General features: G+C 42.8%; 1 protein-coding gene across 1 annotated transcript in view; it reads right to left on the bottom strand.

The window, feature by feature from the left end:
- The window catches only part of CRYL1 (crystallin lambda 1), a 156,650-nt gene that overhangs the window by 15,835 nt on the left and 115,504 nt on the right, over window positions 1-25,311 (bottom strand). Inside the window, exons 3-4 of the mRNA XM_016203550.2 lie at window positions 23,473-23,634; window positions 12,368-12,562 (exon numbers count right to left, since the gene is read on the bottom strand). Coding sequence (XP_016059036.2) covers window positions 12,368-12,562; window positions 23,473-23,634 — 357 coding nt within the window. The remainder of the gene's footprint in view (window positions 1-12,367; window positions 12,563-23,472; window positions 23,635-25,311) is intronic.

Below are 25,311 nucleotides of genomic sequence, written 5' to 3'. Positions count from 1 at the left end.
TAAAGTATTAAATTACTGTGATACAAATTTTAAGTATAATTAATGGTCTGGGGCGGGGGAGAGGGGTATCAGTCACGGTCCTACCAGAGAGACAGAACCAGCAGGTTACATATGTGGAAAAAGACTTTTCCAAGGTATTGGCTTTTGCAGTTGCAGGCACTGGCAAGTCTGAAATATGGGGCAGGTGCTGAATGGTGGAAACCTCAGTTCTGCTCTTAAGGCCTTTCAACTGATGGGGTAAACCTTGCCTAGATTATTGTGAATAATCGTCTTTAATTAAACAGATTATAGATGCTAATCATATCTACAAAACACCTTTACAGCAACATCTAGCCTGTGTTTGACTGGGTATCTGGGCACTCTAGTCTTGCCAAGCCAATCGTCAGGGGATAGAATAGACGCGGTATCCTGGGTCTAGCACTTGTTTGTGGAGTGGTGGGAGGAGGAGAGAAGACACATCTACTGATTAACAACTGGCAAAAAGTTGATGGGTGCAGTGGTTCTTGATCTTTTGGATAAACACGGAGAAAGCAGGGAAGTCTTGCACAATTTAAGGATGAGATATTTGATGAATGAATCTCTTGTATTTCCTCTATTGATTACAAGTACATAGAATTATTTTTCCTTCTCTCTAATCATCCCATTCATAAATTAAATTTTCTTATTCAATTCACATGACTTTCTTGCATGCTCTCATTTTCATTTACTGTTCTCATGTTTCTTCCTGCCATCTTTCCTTGTCCAGTTCTTTTTTTTATTAATCCCCAGTTTTGGATCTCCTATTTTGTTTCGCTCTACTTTTCACCACACTTGGTCCTAAATTTTAAAGTTTTTCTCTGTAAATACTGCTATAACTTTGCCACTGCCATCACACAGACTTGCTACCCAGGAACATGGACTAGGTCATGTACAAGTCCTTCCACACCTCCCCAACCAGAGCTGTTTAGGAGTCAATCCATTGTCTTAACTGGGAAACAGAAGCCAGGAAAAGCTGTATCTTAAGTAAATGTTAGATAATGAAATGCAACTCACAGGCATGAAGCAGGTAGTGGACTTGTTCAGTGTCACTGAGGTCAGAGGCCAAGGAGAAAGGGCATCAGGAAGGAAGCCCAACTCAATCTCTAGTTAGAGCAAGGACAGAACAAACTTAAACTTGAATGAGCTCCCCATCTCCAAAGATGTTGCAAAGATGGGCTAGAGAAGAATAAACACTGGTGTAGAAATAACTCAAGTATGAGTGAGTTGGACTCTCTTTTTTTGGAAACATCCAGCCCTGGAGTCCTTGTGAATAGCACAGAGATAATAGAGTTATAGATCTTGAAGTTAAATGAAGAACTATCATGATGATTCATGGTTCTTCTGAGAAACTAACTAGAATTGTGAGTCTGCTCCCTCAATTTATATAGACTTAAACTGGCCCCAAGCAAGAGCAACAAGACCCGATCTGACCAACCCACCCACACTACCTTCAGGGAAAGATGAGGCAAATATAAGACTTTAATAAGCAGAAAATAAAAGACTGCTAAGTGCTGCCCATTGTTGCTCAAAGGCTGTGGTCGGGTTGGAGAGCTGGTCGGCCTTGTGCCAACGCTGACAAGTTTTCTTAGACACGGGGCACAAACATTCCTGCAGAATGACTCAGGCAAACTTTGCTAAGTCGTAGAAGAGCTGATTGAACACCACACTTAACTGATGCAACAGGACACTGAGTCAGAGCCATGAAATACGCACTGTCCAGAGCCCCAGGGGAGGCCACTCAGGGAGAGGAGATGGAAGTAGGAGGTGGATGTGTTGTCAGGCTGTGGGACACCATTCCACCATTCCACTGATGGCCAGAGGTGTGGGTGGAACCCTCTGGTGGCATTTTGGGTACACCTATCAAGTCATAGAAACATGATGGGGAGACCTGCCACTAGAAATTGTTCCAGAAGAGACTGTACATGCAAAGGGGCTCACTGAGGTATTATCATGGCAGAAAACTTGAGGCTACCTTAAGACAATATTAGATTTTTTTTTTTTAAATCAACTTAATGAAGTATCATGAAGCCATTAAAAATGAAAACCCCAGAAAAGTACTCTTAATAGAAACTGGACAGGGACACAGAAAAATAAAAGCCATTTAACAGGGCAGGGGAAACACAAGTGGTATTTTTCTCTTTCAATATTCTTTCAAATAAGGATCTTATATAGAAACGAATCAAAAAAGGGAAGAGAAAAAGAGGAAAGACTTCATCCTGATGCCAGGGACGTTCCAGAGCTCTTCAGGCCCCAGTGGTCATACTTGGTGTGTTTTTTCATTCTATGCTGTGCACATAACAATGCTTTCAGGGAGAAAAATAGTATTAAAGAGTCTGAAAGAATGGGAAAGGTCTTGACCTTAAAAGCAAACACAGCAAAAGGAATCCATCCTTTTGTGCAAATGTGAAGAAGTGTGTCAATTCAGCAAGGGCAGGGATCCCTTCATTGTGGGGTCTTCTGAGAACAAAGTGTTTTACAAAGAGGTTTGAACCAAAGAGTTTAAGCCCCACTCCAAAACCAGAAGCACAGTACATCCCCCTCTGTGTCTGCTCCTCCTTCAGAATTTCAGCGGGGCTTCTTGTCTCCTGGGTACCAGGTCACAAGCTTTGGAAAGCAGGGAAGGCCAGTATGAGTTGTTACCTGCAGCCGCCCTTCTCTGCCTTTTCTCTTGAGAACCCCTCTGCCTTCCTTCTATCCTCGATTTCAGGGGCCCATTATCTCCTGCCTATTAACTTTCCAACTCATACTGGAGGAGCTGAAATCCGTCATTTATATTCACCGATGGATTATCTGTTGGTGGTTGTTAGTAGCCTGGTGTCAGCAAAACAGCATTTTCATTTAGTGTTTTGTTTTGTTTTGTTTTAGAGTTACAATACTAACATAGAAGCTCTTACTTTAAACACTACTAAAGCAATCCCAGGCAGGCCAAGCAGGTGTTTGGGTTTTTTTTAATTAAGTATGTGTTTGATGTTTCCATTATGCTTGTCTGTTAATGCGGCTGGAGGTGTCTCTAAAATAATAAATCAGCACGATCTCTCCTTTCAATAGGGCTTTGTTGCTTGCCAATTTGACTACTCAGAAAGTTATCTCCCATAAAGTAATAAAAACAATTATAAAAGTGGACTACTTCTTAAAAAGACACTAGCTACTAGAAGGAGTTCTAATTAATGGATGATTCCCAGCCAGCAAACCAAGTTTTCAGAGAGAAGAGAATTCATTTCTGCAGTGCTCACATCCCCACTGACTGTTCTGGAGGGAAGTCACACTGTGCACACCTCCTTCAGCCACCAGCTTTCTTGGAAGAGTCCTGCCGTCCCTTAGCCACACATCCCATGCATGGTCTCATACCTTGAGTACCATCTAGATTGGGTCCCAACCAGATGGCTGAGTCTACATTGCCTATGAATGCCTATAAATGGCCTCTACTTAACTGACCCTCATCCAGTGGTCAGAGCTGCATCCTAGGTGTGGGTTCTGATACAGCTCTGGGACTTCTTAAAATGCCAAGACCCTTGTTATCTATTCAGTGCCTCCCTATAGATGAAAAGTATCACCCTCTCTCTGAACAAAAGGCCCCTGACAGAAAGCTCTCCAAATTTAAAGCCAAGGGGAAGCAGGTCTCACTCTATTTGGAGCATATACTGGTGAAGAAGTTGACACATCTGCTCTAAAGGGTCTGAAGTCCCCAGAGGAGTCCTGACTGAGCTGTAGCACAGAGAAGTGGGTGGAGGTAAGGAAAACGACAGTTGTGATGGGTCCATGGCAGGCTTTCGTAAACTGCACGACATGAGAGAGCTAGAGGAGTTAGAGCCAAGAGAACTCCTTAATGTCCTGGGCTGATGAACTTGCTGCCATAGACAAACCAACTCCCAGGCTCTGAGAGGCAAGAAAGACAGAGGCCAGGTGAACACAGGAACAATGGAGCTAGGGGTCTGAGCAAGGTGCAAAAGTAAGCATGCTCCATATACTGAAGGGCTGAGAGACAGTTCACTCAGCCTCATCCATACCAATGTCTGGGTATATTGCCAGGAGCTAGAACAATACAGAAATGCAGAAAAAATGTCTTAGAAAAAGTTTTTGCTGGGGTGAATTTTTGACCAGGTGGGAAAGGGCAAATGGAGATTGGGAGTTGGAAGATTCCATGTCCACTGTACCTGAACGTGAGCAGAACACAAAAGAAGGAACTACACAGAAAGAAACAACAACAACAAAAACAAAACTAGTAAAAGAAAGACAAACAAAAAAAGAAACAAAAATATAAAAGGAGACAAAACCCCACTAAACTTCACTGGAGAGATCTTCCAGACAAAAAGTCAATACAGAAACAGTGGCTCTAAATGGCACACTAGATCAGATGGATTTAATTGATATTTACAGAACATTTCACCCCAAAGCTGCAGAATATACACTCCTCTCAAGTGCACATGGGTCATTCTCAAAGATAGACCACATATTAGGAAACAAAACCAGTCTCTACAAGTTCAAGAAGATTGAAATCATATTGAACATCTCAGATCAAAAGGGCATGAAATTAGAAATCAACTACAGTAAAAACACTAAAAACATTCAAACACATGGAGGCTAAATAGCATGTTATTAAACAATGAATGGGTTACCAATAAGATCAAGAAAGGAATCAAAACTTCCTGGAAACAAATGAAAATGAACACATAACAACCCAAAATCTATGGGACACAGCAAAAGCAGGTAGTTCATAGCACTGCAGGCCTACCTCAAAAAGCAAGAAAAATTTTTAGTAAACTATCTAACCCTACAACTTAAAGGATTAGAAAGCTCCCCTGTGAAGCCATCTGGACCAGGACTTTTGTTTGCTGTTAGTTTTTTTATTACTGTTTCAATTTCATCAGTCGTTATTAGCCTGTTCAGGTTTTCTGATTCTTCCTGATTCAGTTTTATATGATCTCACTCATATGTGGAATCTAATAAACAAAACAGATCGAGGAACAAAATGGATCCAGAGACATAGAAGCATAGAACAGACCAATGAATCTCAGTGGGAAGGCAGGGTGAGGGAGTGGGTGGGGAAAGATTAATCAAAGAACATATATGCATAACGCATAGACACAGACAACAATGTGGTGAAGGCCTGTGGTAAGGGGGGATGCGGGGTGGAGGGGATCAATGGGGAAAAAAAGGGGGGACATCTGTAATACTTTCAACGATAACGGTAAATTAAAAAAGAAAAAGAGAGACAAAAATAAAAGGAGACCACAGGTCAGGCAAGGGCACAGCAGGACCCGAGTTGGGACCAGAGGTAAGACCTGCTGTGAATCCAGAAGCGATAGGAACCAATTGCCTTCCTGCAGAGTCCTGTGTAAAGCAGGGAAAGCTGTCCAGGTTGATTCCTAAAGGGAGGCCCAAGCTAGGAATGCAACAGGGAAACGGAGGTGGCTCATTTCTAGGATGTGAGGCTCAGGGCAGGGTCAGGGAAGGCGCCCAGAGATTCTCAAAGCTCAGTGTTGCCCACTGAGCAAGCCTTGCCGGCTGCCGCAAGCTAGTCCCTTACAACCACAGGCGATTCACTCTGACACTTTGTACATTATTTAAGAAAATTAAAACCCTAAACTCTTAAGTTTAAACTTTAAAATCCGTAACATGTAGAAACTCCTACAGCTGAGGGTGTGGTGTGGAGGGCAGGAGCTTGCTTCTCTCTTGGCTCCTTTTAACTCCTCTTTATATTCTGGCCCATCATTCTACATGACTCTTCTTGCCAAGTACACAGATGTTGTCACTGTCTTTACTTTACTCAAGTCTTGGCTTTTTCCTGCTGGACACGTTCCAGGGTAGCCATAGCCTGAAGCAGTGCATAGTGTCTCCAGCATTTCTCTCCAAAGAAAAACTATCACAGCCCCACCTTCCAGCTGCCTATAAGCAACTGATTGCCTTCAATGTGGTTTCTTGTGTTGAGACTCTGAAGCCACAGGAAAACTGCTGCCTCCTTGGTCTCAATATCTGTGAAATAAGTGATCGAGCTGCTCCAGTTTCTTTTTTTCATCCTCACTGCTCGGTTTTATATTGTTTTTCTTTCGAGAGTAGAAGTCCAGGTAGTGTACTTACTTGGTCACAGGGCACCTGCTCAGGGTGATACTTAAGGAAAGATGCTATCAATGGAATGATAGGGCCTCCCTAGACTGTCAAAAAGGTCAGGCCATGGAGGCAGCATATTGTCGTAAATGTGTAAGAAGAAAACATCCTGGGGATTAATGAGAATTGGAGAACTGGACCCAGGCTAATACTAGTTTATGAAAGGAGAGAAGAACCAAAGACAGTGTACCTCCACATGGCCTCAGCATGTGTGAGGGAAATGTAAGAGGTCATGATAGTGGTAAATTTACATTTTTAGATCATCTTTTCCCCCTAAAATATGTTCGCCCAATCAACCAGTATTCTTTGTGTCACCCTCCCACTCCATAAAGGAGCTTATTGTACATTCTAACTTAAGGGTAACAATTCCTAATATGCAGGTTGCTAGTTCCCTGGCCAACAACACAAGACACGAGTGCACCTGATTCCCAGCCCTGCAGCAGGAGGAGGTGGGCTCTCAATACAAGGAGACTGCCCGTTTTGCCTCATACCCTTGAGGGACCTGCTTCTGTTCACACAGGCCCATGATTAGTAAGAGGAAACCTGAAACAAAAGACTATATGAGGGTGGCTGGTATTGTGTAGCAGCCAGTATGACAAGAAGATGCTGTCTGGGATGTGGGGAGGTCAGCTCTGGTTTGGACGAGAAACTCACATCCTCTGGGCAGTGATAGCCTTGCATTCATTTGTTCTGGTGTGTTTGTTTTATTCAAAAGTAAATTAAATATTTTTTTAATCAATGTTCACATCTTTTTGGGGTAACCAGAGGTATTCAGTGTCGTAAAACTAGGACTGAAAACCATTGCTCAAAAGTGACCATGTGAGAGCCTTTACACAAAGCAGAAAGAAGCTGGTTAGAGCTACAGGTTTATCTATTATGAGCCTGAGTCAGAGGTAAAGAGAGTCACAAACAAGAGCCATAGAGAGACAGAAAAACATGGAAGGAGAAAAGACAAATATAAGAAGGTAGAATATATGGTATCTCATTGAAATTAAGATTAAGACTGCATCAGTTGAAAGTTAAATTAGTATTTAATGTTCCATTAAGGAAGAAAAACACTGCCAATAAAACCAAGATGTTGAAATGTTAAAAAAAAAAAAAATGTTTATCTTAGAACAGATGAAATATAATACATGAAGACTTTGAGGCCAAGGTTTCCCTGGGCAGTGAGCCAGGACTTCTCTGACTTTAATGTGCACATGAACCTCCTAGGGAGCTTGTTAAGATGCAGACTCCGATTCTGTAGGTCCAGGATGGGACCTGAGATGCTGCACTTCCAACAAGCTCCCAGGCCCACACTGCCATCCACAAGTCCCGGATCTCACCTGGACGTCACTGGTGTAGCTAGGATGTGCGCATTTCAGCCCAGCGCTACCTCAGGGGAGACAGCTGTTGCACACAAAAATTGTTTTAAAGGACTCAGAAAACATTGTCATCACCAATGTTATCATGATAATCCATTATATTTACTAAACTGTACTATATGTGAGGCAAGTTCTCAGGCCTAAACATATATATATAAAACCCCATCCAATCCTCATCATATCCCAGGTCATATCCATTGTCACCTCCACTTATAAATACAGACACAGAAGCACAGAGGTGGCACAGATTTGAATCCCTGCCTGTCTGTGGAATATGGATTAGACAATCTAACTTCCTGGGCTAGTGTCTTCATTTGTAAAGGCAAAAATAGCATGGTTTTAAGATTGAATGATTAGAAAATATCTGAAAATCCTAAGAAAGTAAAGTACTCTGTTAACTGAAATGATGAATAAAGGATCCCAGGTGGTTTCTGGTGTTGAGTCCTGAGTCCTAGGTCACTCTCATGAATTACACTCAACAGAAACCCCAACTGCATTTACCACCAAGAGCCTCATCTATTAATATTACTACATGATCTTTGGGATCTATTTTATTACCTGAAAAAATTCCTCATACACTTGGCATCCATGTCTGAAAATAAAGCTCAAAGAAAAAGTTCTGGAATCTCAAAGGGTCCCATCTGGGTCCCAAAGACCACCCTTCACTGACAAGAAACCATGAACTGAGCTTGTGCAGCTCAGGACTCTGGGCAACAGAGATCCAGCATAGGGATCACACTGCTCAGAAGGATGAGAAAGATCTGAGCTCAGCACTTTTCACATATCGTCACAGGCACATCAGACAAACTGAGAACCTGTTCGTGGCCCCATGACTCATGCGTGCTCACCTCCACTTACTCACCCTCTATGGAGCAAGGATTTATGGGTAGTACAAGCTCAGCTATTGTCTGGGAGAGTTTATCACTACAATACAACTTCCTGGATTGTGCTAATTAGCTTAAGAATATCACATAAAGTCACATTCCTGGCCAACAGGATCCTGTCACCCAGTAACACAATCTTGGGTTGCTCAATTGCAGCCAGACTTGTCCATCTGCCATTTCCAAGCTTACAAGGGCAGCTTCATCCTGATTCTGAAGCCAACTGGACAGGAAAAAACGGAGTGAGGTCTGTCAGACAACAATAGAACCCAGCTCCCAAATTCCCTCAGATTTCTGGGAGCCCATCTTGCTCCCAGACAGTCCCTGCCCTTGAGAAGCTGTGTGGGGACAGATTCACTCACCGGCGATGAGAAGACAGTGTGTCAAGGTCTAGGATGCAGTCAAGACAAAGTGCTTCTTATTCCTAGCACTTTCCCTTTCCCTAGAAATGAAACCTGCGGCTTGGCTCCCCTCTTGAGACCCACAGTTGACAGGCCAGCACAGGAGCCTCCCTGCCCTATCTTTCTTAAAATTTCTCTTTCATGCTTGGTTGCAAGTATTAAAATATGCCCTCTAGAGTTAGTAAGTGAAGTTGAAAACAGAAGAACCAATGAGAAAGTCAATGAAACAAAAAATTGCACCTTCAAAAAAAATCAACAAAATTGATAAAACTCTAGAAAGAGACAAGGATAAAGAGAGAGCTGACACAACACCACATCAGGAATGAAACTAGGGCTATCACTACAGACCCTGCAGCCACTGAAAGGATAATAAGAGAGTTCCACCAACAACTTTATACTCATAAATTCCACAACTCAGAAGAAATGGACCAATTTCTCAAAAACCACAAACAACCAAAACTCAACCAAGATGAAACAGAAAACCTGAATGGTTCTAGAACCATTAAAGAGGTGGAGTTTGTAATTAAAAACCTCCTGAAAAAAAACTCTCCAGGTTTAGGTGGTTTCACTGGAGAATTCTAACAAACAAAGAATAATTAACAAAAACTTTACAATCTCTTCCTGAAAATAGGACAGAAAACTTCCCAACTCATTTTATACATTATCACCTTAATATCTATGTAGTATTGCCTTCATATCAAAATAAAACAAAGATAGTAAAACAAGAAAGAAAACTACAGACCAGTATCTCTTCTGAACTTAGATGCAAAATATTCTCAACATAAGCAAACTGAATCCAGCAATGTCTAAAAAGAATGACACACCAAGACCAAGTGGGATTTATTCCAGGCACGCAAGGCTGTTCAACATGGGAATGTCAATCAAAGTATCCTCTGCATCAACAGAGTTATTAGCAAGTGGCAAAGCAGCTTCCTCTGCTTCTCTGACACCCATATCAGGACACCTCCAGGGCTGGGTGGAAATGCAGGCCGTCATTTGGGGCAGGCCCCTGCCTGTCCCACTCCAGCTCAGACACCAATGTGGAGGTGGGGCCCCTGGAAATCCATGGTTGGATTAGGTTTGTGCTGCTGTTTACACAGCCAATAGGGAACAGCACTCCTTGATCCATTGCTGACCAGCACCTAAAAAGTCAGGGCAGAATCACACAGGCCCCTATCTACTATATAAGATGCCTTAAGAGCTTTGGAATCAAATCATCTTGTATTTTTCCCACCCAGGCTGGATAGCATACCAGCCCTGGCTGGGGTCAAAGAGAAAATTCTCTGCCAAATTTCAACATGCTTTGTGAATCCAGAAAGTAATGAACCAGAGGCACCCATGTGAGTCCTTGAATAGGGCAACTCCTGCTCATCTCAGCTCACTCCGCTCACCACATCGAGGCTGAGCCTCACAGGGGCTTCCAACCACACATGAAACCCCTCCCAGAAAGAGCATGTCATGAAAATATAAAGTTTGCAAGGTCTTTTGACCTTTTTAACTTAAAATATATACAAAAATCTTCGGTTTTTACTGTAAAAGTTCCCAGATTCAGCTCCTTTTTACAATAAAGCTGCCCCTAAATGTCTTGAGATTAATTTGGAACACTCCAAATCTAATCAAGTTTAACTGGCTCTGAAATTGTGAGTCAAAGGGGTGTCATCTAAGCCCAGCCCTGGCTGGCTCCATGCACACACTGTGCAAAGATGTGCAAAGATGAAGGGGTGGCTCTGAGGGGACATTCTCACCTTTCCTGACTCAATACCTGAAGTGGAAACAGACCCCCAAGAAGCAAAGGTCTTCTTTCAAGAAATTCATGCAATAATGTCAAGAATCCTTAAACCAGCCCCCCTAATAAGCAGAAACATTGATCCACTCTTCCCAGAGGAAGTGAGGAAGGGGGTGATATCTCTATTGGGGTGTAGGAATCACAAGTGGCCATGTGCTCAACAGGATGTATCCTGCACTGGTGGAGTGAGACCCACAACTTCTCTGCCCTTGTAAGCAACTACTATGGGAACGGGTGCATGTCTAGTGTGCTAGTGGCCCTCTCGTGTCTGGGGAGGCCAAAGAAGCAGCTGTCCCTGAGTAATGATAGCAAAAGCATGTGCAATACCTCCTTCCATATTTCCTCCCCTTGAAACCTGACCCCCATAGGAGAGAAACTTCACTATCACTGTAAGACTTCCCAGCAGAGCTCAGGGATGCTCCATAGCTCTTCTGTTCCACCCTCACCCCAACCTGGACAGAGAGACCTGTGGTTTCTAGATCTGCCTTCATTCTCACTGTCTGAATATCAACTTTATTTTTTAAAAATTATTTTAATCTTCACCCAAGGATTTCTTAAAAATTTATTTGAGAGAGAGAGGAAGGGGGAAAGAGAGAAAGAAACAGTGCTGTCTCCGGACCAAGAATTGAACCTGCAATGTAAGTATATGCACCGACCAGGACTCAAACCAGCAACCTTTTGGTACACAGAACAACACTCCAACAAACTGAGCCACTCGGCCAAAGCTCAACTTAATTTTTTTTAAAGTGAATTATCTCCAAGACGTCCACCGAAGACAGTTCTTTGAGTTCTATCCACACTTTCTTAATCTCATTTCTGTAGCCTCTTCTCATTTTGTCACATTCACACTGTATCCCGTGGGATCTCAGTACTAGGTTCCTATGGGAACTCCATGCATGGGCATCCCACAGCAATCACTGCAGAGACACATGCAGGATTCCCTTTCTCAGGTGTATCATCCCCGAAAACCAGCAGACCACACTCTGTCTGTCATTAGCCCCTGGAGACCGGAAAGTTGAAAGAAGGGTGGGCAAAATGAGGCAATAACTGACAGAGCAGCCAAATTCCATGACCACTCCACCTTCCCACCTCTCCAACCAGTGAAGAGGACAGCAGAATCCTCCATGGCTCTTCTCACAATGTTTTACTGTTATATTGAATTTTTCTTGTGCCTATTATATTGTTCCCCTACTCTAGATAAGTGGAAATATTTTAAATAGCTCTCCAAAGGGGTGCTTTTAGTTCAGTGTTTCTTTCAAATGTCCTATCACCAACTGATGTTCAAAGACATTCTAAAATTGCTAAGAAATTAAAACTGCAAACTTCTGAAACTTTTTTCCTTCTGAAAATGATAACACTGGGGGCACAGGGTCTGAGTCTATGGGAAATGCAGCATGTGACCCAGAGACAGTTATGTGATAATGGTAAGTAGGGTCAAGAAACAGTCTATCACCTTGTCCGATATCAGATGATTCCGTGTAACAGAGTATCTTTGAAACAATGAATGCTGTGCTGACGGTTTATTTTCGTTGCCTTTTCACTGCACCTGAGAGAACAGCTAGCACTCTCCAGTGAGGAAACCTGACTGCAGCCATGGCACCCAGGAAGCTGTTTCCATTCTGCCTCCCCTCTCAGCTAGTAACCATCCCCAATCCCACCCCTTGCTCATCCGCTCTTCTACCTCTACTCACATTGGCCCGGCTTCTGCTCCCCACTTCCACCCTCCACCCATCAAGCTCATCCCTTGGCTACTTCCACCCTCCCTCAGACTGTCCCTACTACTATCCCCACTGACCGGAGCAGCCCAAGTACCTGCACCAGCCTCCAGGCCTCGCTGATGACCGCAAACTGGAGGCGATTCAGGACAAATCCGTCGACCTCCCTCAGGATCCTGACAGGGGACTGTCCGATCTTCTGCATCAGGGTGTAGGTCCTGTCCACTGTCGCAGGGGCTGTCTCTGGGTGTGGGACCAACTCCACCAGTGGGACAAAATACGGGGGATTCACCTTATGAGACAGGAGTGAAGACAGTCAACAGATAGCTCCAGAGTTTGGGCATCATTCTGCAGACCCTGTTCACCCATGTCAGATGGTCAGATTCCTCTGGGAAGGGCCTTGGACTCAGCTCCCAGTGACAGCAAACTTGAGAAACAGTACTAATTCACAAAGGAGAAAGAAAAAGAAGGAACTCCAGCACCAGACTGCATGGTTTTGTTTAAAGAAGCATGTCCAATAAAGGAGTTGAAATTTAGAGGTTCAGACCACCATCCTGTACATTACATCCATTCCCAAACCCCTAATCTCTAGGGGATTTCACTGCTATCAGTTGTATAGACTTCACACCAACCCAGCCACCCTGCTGAGCCACCTCTTCTCAGGACAGTCACTACAGGTCCTGCAATTCTACTGTGTCCATTAGAAAAGACTGACAGGATCTTCCAAAACTTTGGCTTTTCCTTAACTTTCCCATGTTGAGTTTCAAAGAGCAGCCTCCCCAGTTGAACCTCACCTATAAATTGCACAGCCCCGGAACCCCTCCACAGCCTAGACCTGGGTTCACAATGTAGGACAGAAGAGTCTGTCCTCAGGAGCAGGTCCTGACGGAAATGCTTGTTCAGCCCAATACTGAAACATTTGGCTCTGGTTTTCTTGGTTGACTTTGAGGAACCATTCTTGAAGATTCCCAGAGAGAATTATCAGATGTCCATAGACAGCACTGCTGAACACAACCCGATACCTCACACACTGTAGTAAACTTTCCCAAGCGTTGCTTGTAGATTGTTTTTCCTTTATACATGGGTGAAAATTGGTAGAACCTCATGTTACCAAATAACTACAAGAAGTATCCATTTTAAAATGACTCCAACGGAAAAGGAAAACAAAATGTATTTCTCCTAGGACACTGTGTAGAAGACGTGGCTGGTCCACACATAGCTATACTTCAAAGGCTCTTGCTCTCAGCCTGACTTGGTCACAGTTGCTCAGCGCTCTTAGAAAATGACAGAGGATGGTACCTGTTTTCAAAATAAATTGTAAATCAATGCCTCACCTCAATTACTTGTCTCCTGCCTTAATCACTGAATTCTTATAAAAACATTTCACCTTTTTTAAAGATCAGAATGATAAGAACTGGAAGTGTGTCTGTGTCAGATGAGCTTTATCTCACTGTACAGCAGGGATGCTGGGCTCAGGGTTTCTTCAGTGTTGTAAGCTTCATGTAGCAAAACACAGATGCAGTCAAACAGTTAAAAAGCATTTTCAAATGAACTTGCTAGTTCCCTATCTCCATCCTCCTCTCAGACTCTCCTCCTGCCCAAGCTCTCTCTGGGTGATGGTGCTCCAGGCTGCACCCATGGCCTCCCTGTGTCCAGACTTTCCAGGAGGGCTTATCAGCTCCTAGGGCTTGAGTACCACCAAGATGCTGAGACCTTACACAGAGCACAGCTCCCACTCCAGGCCTACAGTTACAGTTGTGCACTGGACACTTCCTCAGACATCTCACAACCTGTCATAAACTCATGTCTCTCTACTCCAACACCTGTTCCTCTTCCTAGCTTCCCATCTTGATAAGAACACCCAACTTAGTACCACAAGAAGCATCCTTGGTCCCTACCTCTCTCCCTTACCTCACCCACTTTCCATTAGTGACAAAAGTCTTCTCAATTACATTCACATCTCTCAAAAAAATCCATTTCCTCTGCTATATGCTTAGCTCGGGCCATCACTTCCAACTTGGGTTCTGACACTCTCCTTTCCTCACTGGCCGCCTCCTGCAGATTTCCTGTCACTACCAGGGTGACCCTTTGTAAGATGGAGCTGTGAAATCCACAGAGACAGAAAATACAGAAAGGAGAATGGTGGCTGTCAAGGGATTTGGGAGGGAAATTGGGAGTTGTTTTATGGGGACAGAGTTTCAGTTTTGCAAGATGAAAAGAGTTTTTGAGATGGATGGTGGTGATGGTTGTACAACAGTGTGAATGTACTCAATGTCATCGAACTGAACACTTAAAATGGTTAAAGTGGTAAATGTTATGTGTATTTTATCACAATGAAATTTTTTTTTAAATTAAAAGCAGAGCACTGGCAGGTTTTGCTCAGTGGTTAGAGCGTCGCCCCGCGCACCAAAGGTTGTGGGTTCAATTCCCAGTCAAGGGCATGTACCTGGGTTGCAGGCTTGATCCCCGGGCTGGTTGGGCATGTGTGGAAGGCAACCAATCAGTGTGTCTCTTTCACAGCGATATTTCTCTCTCTCCACCCCCTTCCACACTCTCCAACTCTCTCTAAAAATCAATGGAAAAATATCCTCAGGTGAGGATTAATAAAAACAAAACAAAACAAAATAACAACAATATTAAAAGCAGGACCCTGCCCTAGCTGGTTTTGCTCAGTGGTTAGAGTGTCTCCCCACAGAGGCATCCCAGGTTCAATTTCAGCCAAGGGCACATACCTCAGTTGCAGGCTCAATCCTCAGTCCTGGTTGGGGCGCATGTGGGAGGCAACCAATCGATGTGTCTCTCTCACATTGATGTTTCTCTCTCTCCCCCTCCCTTCCACTCTCTCTGAAAAGCAATGGAAAGAATATCCTCAGGTGAGGATTTTTAAAAAGTTAAAAAATAAAAAATATATTAAAACAGGACCCTGATCACACCACCTCAGCTCAGAGTCCTGCAGCAATTCCCCAGCACCCACTATAAAAGTCACAGCTACATGCATCCACCCTTTGTTGTGTCCCCAGGTTCAAGCTGATAGGCCACTGGCAAAGGACCTTCAGGTGCCTGCGGGCCTGGATGGGGTCATTCTTGCCACAGTACCTCCTCCTATGACAAGGAAACTTAATCTCTATTTCACACTCAAGAAGGATCCTGACAATCACGACAGGTACCCCTTAAATTTAACATGGTACAGATGAGAGGAGAAGAAGGAAGAGGAGAGAAAACCACTGTAAGTGATTTCACTAAAAATGAAAGAATGTCTACTTTCTGAAATGTTCTTCCCTTTCTGACAGGGACACAGAACTGGCTTTCTGCTGTTGGTCTACGAGGAAGACAGAGAAATAGCCCCTCAAGAAATGGAGAAAACGAAAGAGAAAAGGAAATGATTTCTTTAAAGGTTAGGCACACTGGTCCCCCGGCTGAGCCATGTTGGAGGCATAAGAGGGGACTGTGGCCCAGCTGGGCGGCACAGGGAGCTTTTTTCCATTCACCTCATGAAAAGCCTTGCCCAAATCTGGAACACAGCCGGGGGCATGTGATCCTGCGATAGCACAGCCCAGACACAGAGGCCTGTTTATTCTCTCTGCAGCTGATTAAAGAAGTTAACCTCACAGAGGAAAGGTAGTCTATCCCTTCTCCAAAAGATCCACTCACACCCCCACAGTGAAAGCACTCCTGTACAGGTGAACTCCTCCTCCTCTTACAATATGGGTACAGAAATGAAGGGGTTCTTGTTTACAGCTGGTTTGGAGGATTTCATCTCAGTATTTTGATAATTTAATGTTTGTCCTCCACAGAGAGAAAAAACAAAAGCAGCCCCTGTGACCAGGGAGCTGGCAATCTGGAACAGGCAGCAATGTGCAGTGTGCAGGACACAGAGACACACGCACTCTCCATATATAGCACACCCAGAGATGGACCATTCCAATGACCACCCGCAAGAGGACAAATAGGCTCAGGTTCAGGGGGGGCAGTGCAGCAGAAAAGGTGCATGCATGGCAGGGAGTGCTGGATGGGAGCACCCTGGACATCTGTGCAGGCACACCTGATTGAATCCCAGCAGCAGTCCAGCTCTGGCATGACTGGTACCTAGGTTAGAGCTGTGACTTTGGTAGCTGCTCCCACTCAGAGCCAAAATCCCTGCGGGCTGACGTGTGTCCTTCCAAGGCATTCCCATCTATGGAGCATCTGTAAGATGCAGGGCAACGCCAAGAGCCCTGGATGCACAAACAAGGCCCCATAAGCTCAACAGGACCATCACATCCTCAACTGCAATAAGCAAGGAAAAAGAGAAAACCTTTATTATAAAGTGCAGCTGAAACTATTGGTGGAAACCTAGGCTGTCTTGATGGACTGCTAACATAGATTCTAGGCACCAAGAGAGACTATGCCAAACTAAACCTTCAGACAGTCATTGGCAAACACTGCCCCACATGGCCATCACCAAGCCCTCTACACCTCTACAGGAAGGACAGGCAGACTGGGAAAGGCAGTATAAAAACATCAGATAGAAAGCATGTTGGGACACAGAAAATGGTTGTATCATCCATCTCCCCTCTTGCTGAGCCTGTTACTTTTCCCTCTCTCAATCCCATTTCAACTCCTGGGTGCTGAGAGAGCACAAACACCTACCAGTGCTGAGAGGCCCACTGGAAAGGTGCCCAAGAGAATATTTGTGATCTCAAAACTCACTGGAAGGTGACCTTTCTGTGCAAGGCTGGAGACAGCAATCTTTCAGGACATGAACAGCTTCCTCTTCCTTTATCCTGTTTCCTGCCCAGGTAGAGGAACCCAGTGAAGGGCACCGAGCTGAGGGCAGGTGCATGTAAGCTGATGCTCTGACCTGCTCCTGTCTGGCAGCAGTGCTGAACAGAAAACCCTGCAACTCCTCAAAGGTCACCAATGGGTCCTGGCCGGTGTGACTCGGTGGTTAAAGCTTCGTCCTACATACCAAAGGGTCACAGGTTTGATTCTTGGTCAAGGGCAGGTACCTGGATTGCAGGTTCAATCCCTGGCCTCAGTAGGGGAGAGTATGGGAGGCAACCAATCAACGTGTCTCTCTCACATCCATGTTTCTCTCTCTCTCTCTCCCTCTTTCTCTCTCCCTCCCTTCCACTCTCTGTAAAAATTAATAGAAAAAATATTCTCCAGTGAGGATTAACAACAATAAAAAATGGTTACCAACAGTTCTGGGTTCTGTAGGTTCTCCCAGTCCAGCTAAGGTTGAATTATCCAAGATGCTTTCTGTCCTTTCTAGAGGTCAGTGGAATGATCAAAAGGTGAATTTTTCACCAGCACAGAAGGAAAACAGGATAAAATTGCAAAGAGTGTCAACCTAGTGCTTTGATTTGCTTTATTTTTTAAAATTTATCTTTATTGTTAAAAGCATTACAAATGTCACCTTTATCTCCCCCACAGAAACCCTCCACCCTACTCCCAACCCCTCCCCAGGTCTTCACTACACTACTGTGTCCATGGGTTATGCATATATGCATATAAGTTCCCAGATTAATCTCTCCCCACCCAGCCCTGCCTTCTCTTTGCGATTCCTCAGTCTGTACCATGCTTCTACATCTCTGGATATATTTTGTTCATCGGTTTATTTTGTTCATTAGGTCCACATATGAGTAAGATCATGTTACACTGGTCTCTCTCTGGCTGGCTTATTTCACTTAGCAAAATACTCTCCAGGTCCCACCATGCTCCCTCAAAGGGTAAAGGATCCTTCATTTTTACAGCTCCATAGTATTCTAAGGTGTAAATGTTCGAGAAGGTGCTTGATATGATTTCAATCTTCTTGAACTTGTAGAGACTTGTCTCATATCCTAACATGTGGTCTATCTTTGAGAATGTCCCATGTACACTTGAGGAGAATGTATATTCTGCAGTTTTGGGGTAAAATGTTTTGTAAATGTCATCTAAATCTATCTAATCTAGTGTGTCATTTAGGGTCACTGTTTTCCTTGGTTTTTGTCTGGAAGATCTGTCCAGTAAAGTCAGTGGGGTGAGCCAGTGGGGTGTTAAAGTCCCCTACTATGAATGTATTGCTGTTGATCTCTCCCTTAAAGTCTTCTAGAAATTCTTTTTTCAGCCCATGTGAGTCTTTTGTTATGAGGTGGGTTCTCTTGTAGACAGCATATATTTGGGTCATGTTTTCTTATCCATTCAGCCACCCTACGTCTTTTGATTGAAACATCAAATCCATTTACATTTAAGGTTCTTATTTGATATGTACTTATCTATTGCCATTTTATTTCTTTATGCCTATGTTTCTCTTTCTATTTCAGCTTCTTATTACAACAGTCCCTTTAACACTTCTTGCAATGCTGGTTTGGTGGTGGTAAACTCCTTTAGCCTTTGTTTTTAACCTAGGAAGCTCTTTATTTCACCATCTATTTTGAATGATAGGCTTGCTGGACAGAGTAGTCTTGGTTTCAGGTCCTTGCTTTTTATTACGTTGAATACTTCATGCCATCCCCTTCTGGCCTGCAGAGTTTCTGTTGAGATATCGGCTGACAGCCTTATGGGAGCTCCTTTGTAGGTAATAGATTGCTTTTTTCTTGCTGCCTTTAATATTCTCTCTTTGTCCTGAATTTTTGGCATTTTAATTATGATTTGTCTGGGCGTGGGCCTTTGGGTTCTTCTTGCTTGGGATTCTCTGTGCCTCCTGAACTTGTGTGTCTTTTACCTTGTCTATGTTAGGGAATTTTTCCACCATTATTTCATCAAACAGGTTCTCTAACCCTCGCTTACTTTCGACCTCCTCTGGCATTCCTATAATATGAATATTGTTACATTTCATGTCCCACATCTCCCTTAAACTGTCCTCATGGTTTTTAAGTGTTTTCTTCTTTTTGGTTCTCTGATTGAGTGATTTTTTTCTACCCTGTCTTCAAATTTGCTGATCCAAACCTCAGTTTCCCCTAATTTGCTGTTTATTCCTTCCAATGTACGTTTTATTCCTACTATGTCATTCTTAATTTCCTTCATAGCTTCCATATCTTTTCTCATGCAGCTGAGCATCCTTATGATCAGTATTCTGAACTCTGAATTTGATAGACTGCTTATCTCCATTTCTTCTGGAGACTTCTCTTGTTCTTTCATTTGGGGCTTGTTTTTTTGTCTCCCCATTTTGGTTGCATGTTTGGATTTGTTTCTATGTATTAGGTAAATCTGCTAGGACTCCCAGTGTTTTAGATGGTCTCTGGTGCAGGCCAATGTCAAATGTTCTTTGTGACTGGCCTTGAGTACCCTGTTTGGCGCTATCAACAAATAAACGGCTTGTGGTCCCATCTGCTGGGGCTGGGTGCATTTGGAATGGATCAAGATGTGCAACATGGTTTGCTTTTCTAAGACCCTGGGTCCAGAAGCAAATCAGGCAAAGAATCAAAGCACCCAGAGGTTGACCTTATTCAGTGTCTTAATGAGCCTCAGGCTCTAGGAACTCCACAAAGTGGGGCTAGAGGCTTTCCAACAGGGTGGGGTAATAGCTTACCCCCCTCCCCACCCCCTAGGCAAAAGCTGCTTGAACAGTAAACATCTGCCAGAGAAAGATATCCTCACCCTGGGGAAATGACTCAGCAAAGGAATCCACATAGCTGCCCTCTAAGCTATATTCCCCAAGCCAGCATCCCTAGATTCTCCTCACACAGCTCTAGTTCACTCTGCCCTTCCTCTGCTAGAGCCTAAGGTGAGTGGTTGCACACGAAACTTTGTGTATTGGCTCTTTAAAAGGGTGCCTGCATTTTCAGCTCTATCTCCCTCAAACACAGACACCCTGCTGCTTTTCACAGCCAGATGTTATGTGGGCATCTTTCTCAGATCTGGTGTTCTGAGCTGGGAAGCCCAACTTGGGGTTTAGGCCCAAGAATTCTCAGTGGGAACCCCCATAGCTGAGATATCCCACTGAACCTTCAGCTGCTGCCTGTGGGAGCACAGCCAGTCCTAGCATGCCTCCACACTTCCTACCAGTCTCTATGTGGTCTCTACTTTATGTGCTTGGTTATGAGGGTGCTCTCCAGCTACTCTTCAGCTGATTATTCAGAATGGTTTTCCTGTATTTTAGTTGTAATTCCAGTTTGATCTTGGAGAGTGTCAGTGTAGTTTCTACTCAATCAGCTGCCATCTTGGATTCTCCCTTGATTTGTTTTGGTTAATGTCCTTTGGGTTTAAAATAATGTATAAAAGTAATGTGAGGTTGCCCTGGCCAGTGTGGCTCAGTTGCGAGAGCACTGATTGTCTGTCAAGGGCAGGTATCTGGGTTGCAGGTCTGATCCCTGTCCCCATCAGGGTTCGTGTAGGAGGAAACAATTGATATGTCTCAGTCACATCAATGTTTCTCTCTCTTTCTCTCTCTCTCCCTTCCACTCTCTCTAAAAATCAATGGAAAAAATATCCTCATTCCTTGGGCGAGAATTGAACAAAAGCAAAAAAAAGAAATGGGTCCATGAATAAAACATAAGTCAAGAAACAAAAATAATGTCAACAAACAAGTGCTAGTGAGGATGAGAAGAAAAGGGAACCCTTGTGCACTGTTGCAAATTTGTGCTACCTGATTCTATCTGATTTGCCCAGCCTCTTAGTGTAGCCTCTCCCTAGCCTTAACCTCCAATGGCCTAGTCGTCCTAAGGATGTGGCCATCATCCTATACTGTTATACTTCTGATGACCTGAGCTAAGCTAGCCTTTCTGTCCTAAAAGATCATCTAGGTTCTCCAAGGTCATGCTGAGCTCACAGTTGGGACTCAAACATCCTTCAAGTGATCCATGACTTCCCTCTCTGATTCTTCACTCAAACACATTAATCAAGATGATGCATTGAGTGCTTGCATGCCAACTTTAAACTCATTATCCAATATGCCTCATAATACACTTCTGGTGAATAAGTTTGCCCAGATAATTACAACTGACGGGTGGACAGGAACCAACAAGAAGGAGGCGTTCCTACTGAACTGAAATCTTAGGTGTGGGATTCAGAATCTCCATTTTAGCTAAACTTATCCTACATAGTATAAGTGAAAAATCTATAAAATCCTATTCAATGTACAAATTATTTTCATGTAGACTGTTCTTTGATAAGGGAGTTATTGGTTTAGTATTCTCTCTCCTCAGCAGGACAGTGAGTTACTTGAGGGAAAAAGTCTATAAGGAATGCTCATTCCATCCCATTATGCTTTAGGTACATAGATACAATCCTAAAAATTTGTGGATAAAATTCTTTTTAAAAATGCTAGTCTTTTACAACTCTCTAAATACAATCCCATTTACCATTGTAACAAAAAAATTAAGATACTTAGGAATAAACTTAACCAAGGAGGTAAAAGACCTGTACTCGGAAAACTACAGAACATTGAAAAAGAGACAGAAGAAGATATAAACAAGTGGAAGAATAAACTGTGTTCATGGATTGGTAGAATCAACATCATTAAAATGTTGATGTTGCTACCCAAAGCAATCTGTAAATTTAATGCAATCCTTATTAAAATGCCAACAGCATGCTTCACAGATCTAGAACAAATACTCTAAAAATTTATATGGAACCAAAAAAGACTCTGAAGAGCCGTAGAAATCTTGAGAAAGAAGAACAAAGTTGGAGGGATCACAGTACCGGATAACAAGCTGTACTACAAAGTCACTTGTAATCAAAACAGCCTGGTACTGCAACAAGAACAGGCATATAGATCAATGGAACAGAACAGAGAACCCAGAAATGGACCCAAGCCATTATGCTCAATAAATATTTGATAAAGAAAGCAAGAACATACAATGGAGTAAAGACAGTCTCTTCAATAAATGATGTTGGGGAAAATGGACAAGTACATGCAAAAAAATGAAACTAGACGACCGACTTATACCATACACAAGAATAAACTCAAAATGGATAAAAGACTTAAATGTAAGATGTGAAACCATAAAATCCTAGAAGAAAATATAGGCAGCAAAATATCAGAAATCTCACATAGCAGAATTTTCACTGATACAATGCCTAGGGCAAGAGAAACAAAGGAAAAAATAAACAAATGGGACTACATCAAAATAAAAAGCTTCTGCACTGCAAAAGAAACGAGCATCAAAATAAAAAGTGAACCCACTTTATGGGAGAACATATTTGCCAATGGTACATCTCATAAGGGGGGATTTCCAAAATATATAAAGTACTCATACAACTCAACAAAAGGAAGACAACCCAATTAAAAAATGGGCAGAGGACCTTAAGAGACATTTCTCAAAGAAGACATACAAATGGCCAAAAGACATATGAAAAAGTGCTCAAAGTGACTAATTATCAGAAAGATGCAAATTAAAACAACAATGAGGTACCACCTCACACTTGCCAGAATGGCTACCATTAATAAATCAACAAACAACAAGTGCCAGTGAGGATGTGGAGAAAATGGAACCACAGTACACTGCTGGTGGGAATGCAGACTGGTACAACTACTATGGAAAAGTATGTAGAGTTTCCTCAAAAAATTAAAAATTGACCTGCCATTTGACCCAGTGATCCTACTTCTAGGAATATATCCTTAGATACCCTAAACACCAATCAGAAAGAACTTATGCACCCCTATGTTCATAGCAGCACAATTTACAATAGCTAAGATCTGGAAACAGTCCAAGTGCCCATCAGGAGATGGGTTAAAATACAGTGGCACATTTACACAATGGAATACTATGCAGCTATTAAAAAAAGGAGGATCTCTTACCCTTTGAGACAGCATGGAGGGACCTGGAGAGTATTATGCTAAGCGAAATAAGCCAGTCAGAGAAAGGAAAGTATCACATGATCTCAATTCTATGGGACTATAATGAACAAAATAAAGTGATGAACAAAAAAGATCCAGAGACACTGAAGCATGCAACAGACTGACATATTTCAGGGGGTGGTGGAGGGTGAACCAATGAATTTATATGTATGTATGCATAGCCCATGGACAGACAATAGTGCGGGGAAGGCCTAAGGAGGAGGTGGGAGCAGGGTGGAGTGGGTCAATGGGGCACATCTGTAATACTTTCAACAATAAAGATAAATTAAAAAAATAATCAAAATTAATATGCTAAAAACCATAAAATTGTACAATTTGAATTGTGTGGTACATGAATTATATTTCAACAAAGCAGTTAAAAAATATTAGTGGATTAAACAAAATGTTGCTCCCCAAAAGCATAATGAGATATGATCACTATCCATGTTTGACATACTCACAGGATGAGCCACAATGCACTGCTTCACATGCACCAATCCAGCAAACAGCTGGGAAGGCAATAGGCACGAGGTGGAGCTGCTGAGGACAACATCATCACCAATGATTCCATCTAACTGAGCAAAAATCTTCTTTTTCAATTGTAGGTCTTCTGGAACACATTCCTGAGAAGGACATACACAAATCACTACTCATGACCACTGCACTCGGGCCCTGAGCAAATCATCTCAAGTTCTATTCATTCCAAAACGGAACCAATTAGAAAATCATAAGCAATATTTAAGAAAATACAAAAAGCTATCCCAAAATATGATAAATCTTGATAACTCTGGAAACTGGGTGATGCCTATAGGAGAGGTATATCCTTTAGTTTTGTGACCCAGCAATTCCACATCTGGCTATTTATTCAAAGAAATACAAAACACTAATTCTAAAAGATACATGTACCCCTATGGTGTGTTTTCTTAATCTTCACCTGAGGATATTTTTTTCCATTGCTTTTCAGAGAAAGTAGAAGGGAGAGAGAAAGACAAACATCAATGTGAGAGAAACACATCGATTGGTTGCCTCCTGCACTCACCCTGACCAGGGCTAGGGTTCAAGCCTGCAACCGAGGTACGTGCCCTTGGCTGGAATTGAACCCAGGACCCTTCAGTCCATGGGCTGACACTCTAACCACTGAGCCAACACCCTTATGTTTGTTGAAGCATTATTTATGACAGCAAAGATATAGAAGCAACCTAGGTGTCCATGGATAAATGACAAAGATATAGTACATATATACCATGGAATATTATGCAACAATAAAAAAGAATGAAATCTTGCCATTTGTGACAACACGGAATGACGTAGAGGGTATTAAACTAAGTGAAAGCAGTCAGACAGAGAAAGGCAAATACCATATGATTTCACTTATATATGGAATTTAATAACCAAAATAAATAAACAAGAAAAACAGAAACAGAATCATAGATACAGAGAACAAACTGATGGTTGCCAGATGGGAGGGGTGTTGGGGGAATGGGTGAAAAAGATGAAGAGATTAAGAAGTACAAATTGGTAGTTACAGATTAGTCATGGAGATGTAAAGTACAGAATAAGGAAAATAGTTAACAATATTATAATAACTATGAATGGTGCCAGATGGGTACTAGACTATTGGGGAGATCACTTTGTAAGTTATATAAATGTCTAATCACTATGTTGTGCACCTGAAATTAATATAATATTATATGTCAACTGTAATTGAAAAGTAAATTTTAAAAAATTAAACCTGTCATAATAAAAAATTCCTCCAACCACATGGGGAGGGAGAGGCTACAAACAGAACACACTCAGCAGCACCTAAGACAAAGTGCTGTGAACATCAGTGGCGTTGTTACCACATTTTCCCCTATCTCTCATCTTCATGAAATGAACAAACATGTTACATTCATAGTTCCCCAAAGGCTTCTTGAGCACCCATAGAACTTTGTTTCTAAAAAGCTAAAATTACTTGAATAGGGGTTGGGGAAGAGAATAGAGATGCAAATTTGGATTAAATACTGCAGATAACAACCATGCTGAAATTCTCATCGTGCAAAGTTGGGGTGGACATGAGATGACACTACCAAGTACCTAGAGCCAGCCTCCAGTGAGATGCGTCCCTGGGAACAGGATACCTGTGGTGGATCCCTGCCTCGGAAGCAAGTGGACCAGGAGAAGGATGCTTGCTGCTTCAATCCTGCAAGTACTAGAGGCATCCTTCTCTGCCTTCCACCAACAGCTCTGGGAAATCACACCAGGGGCCACTCCAGTCAAGGTGGTACCTAGTCACCTGGAGGCAACAACCCCTGCAAGGG

Source organism: Miniopterus natalensis, chromosome 2, assembly GCF_054644295.1.
Source record: "Miniopterus natalensis isolate mMinNat1 chromosome 2, mMinNat1.hap1, whole genome shotgun sequence".
NCBI classification, from domain to species: domain Eukaryota; kingdom Metazoa; phylum Chordata; class Mammalia; order Chiroptera; family Miniopteridae; genus Miniopterus; species Miniopterus natalensis.
This window is presented reverse-complemented; position numbering and strand designations above follow the sequence as displayed.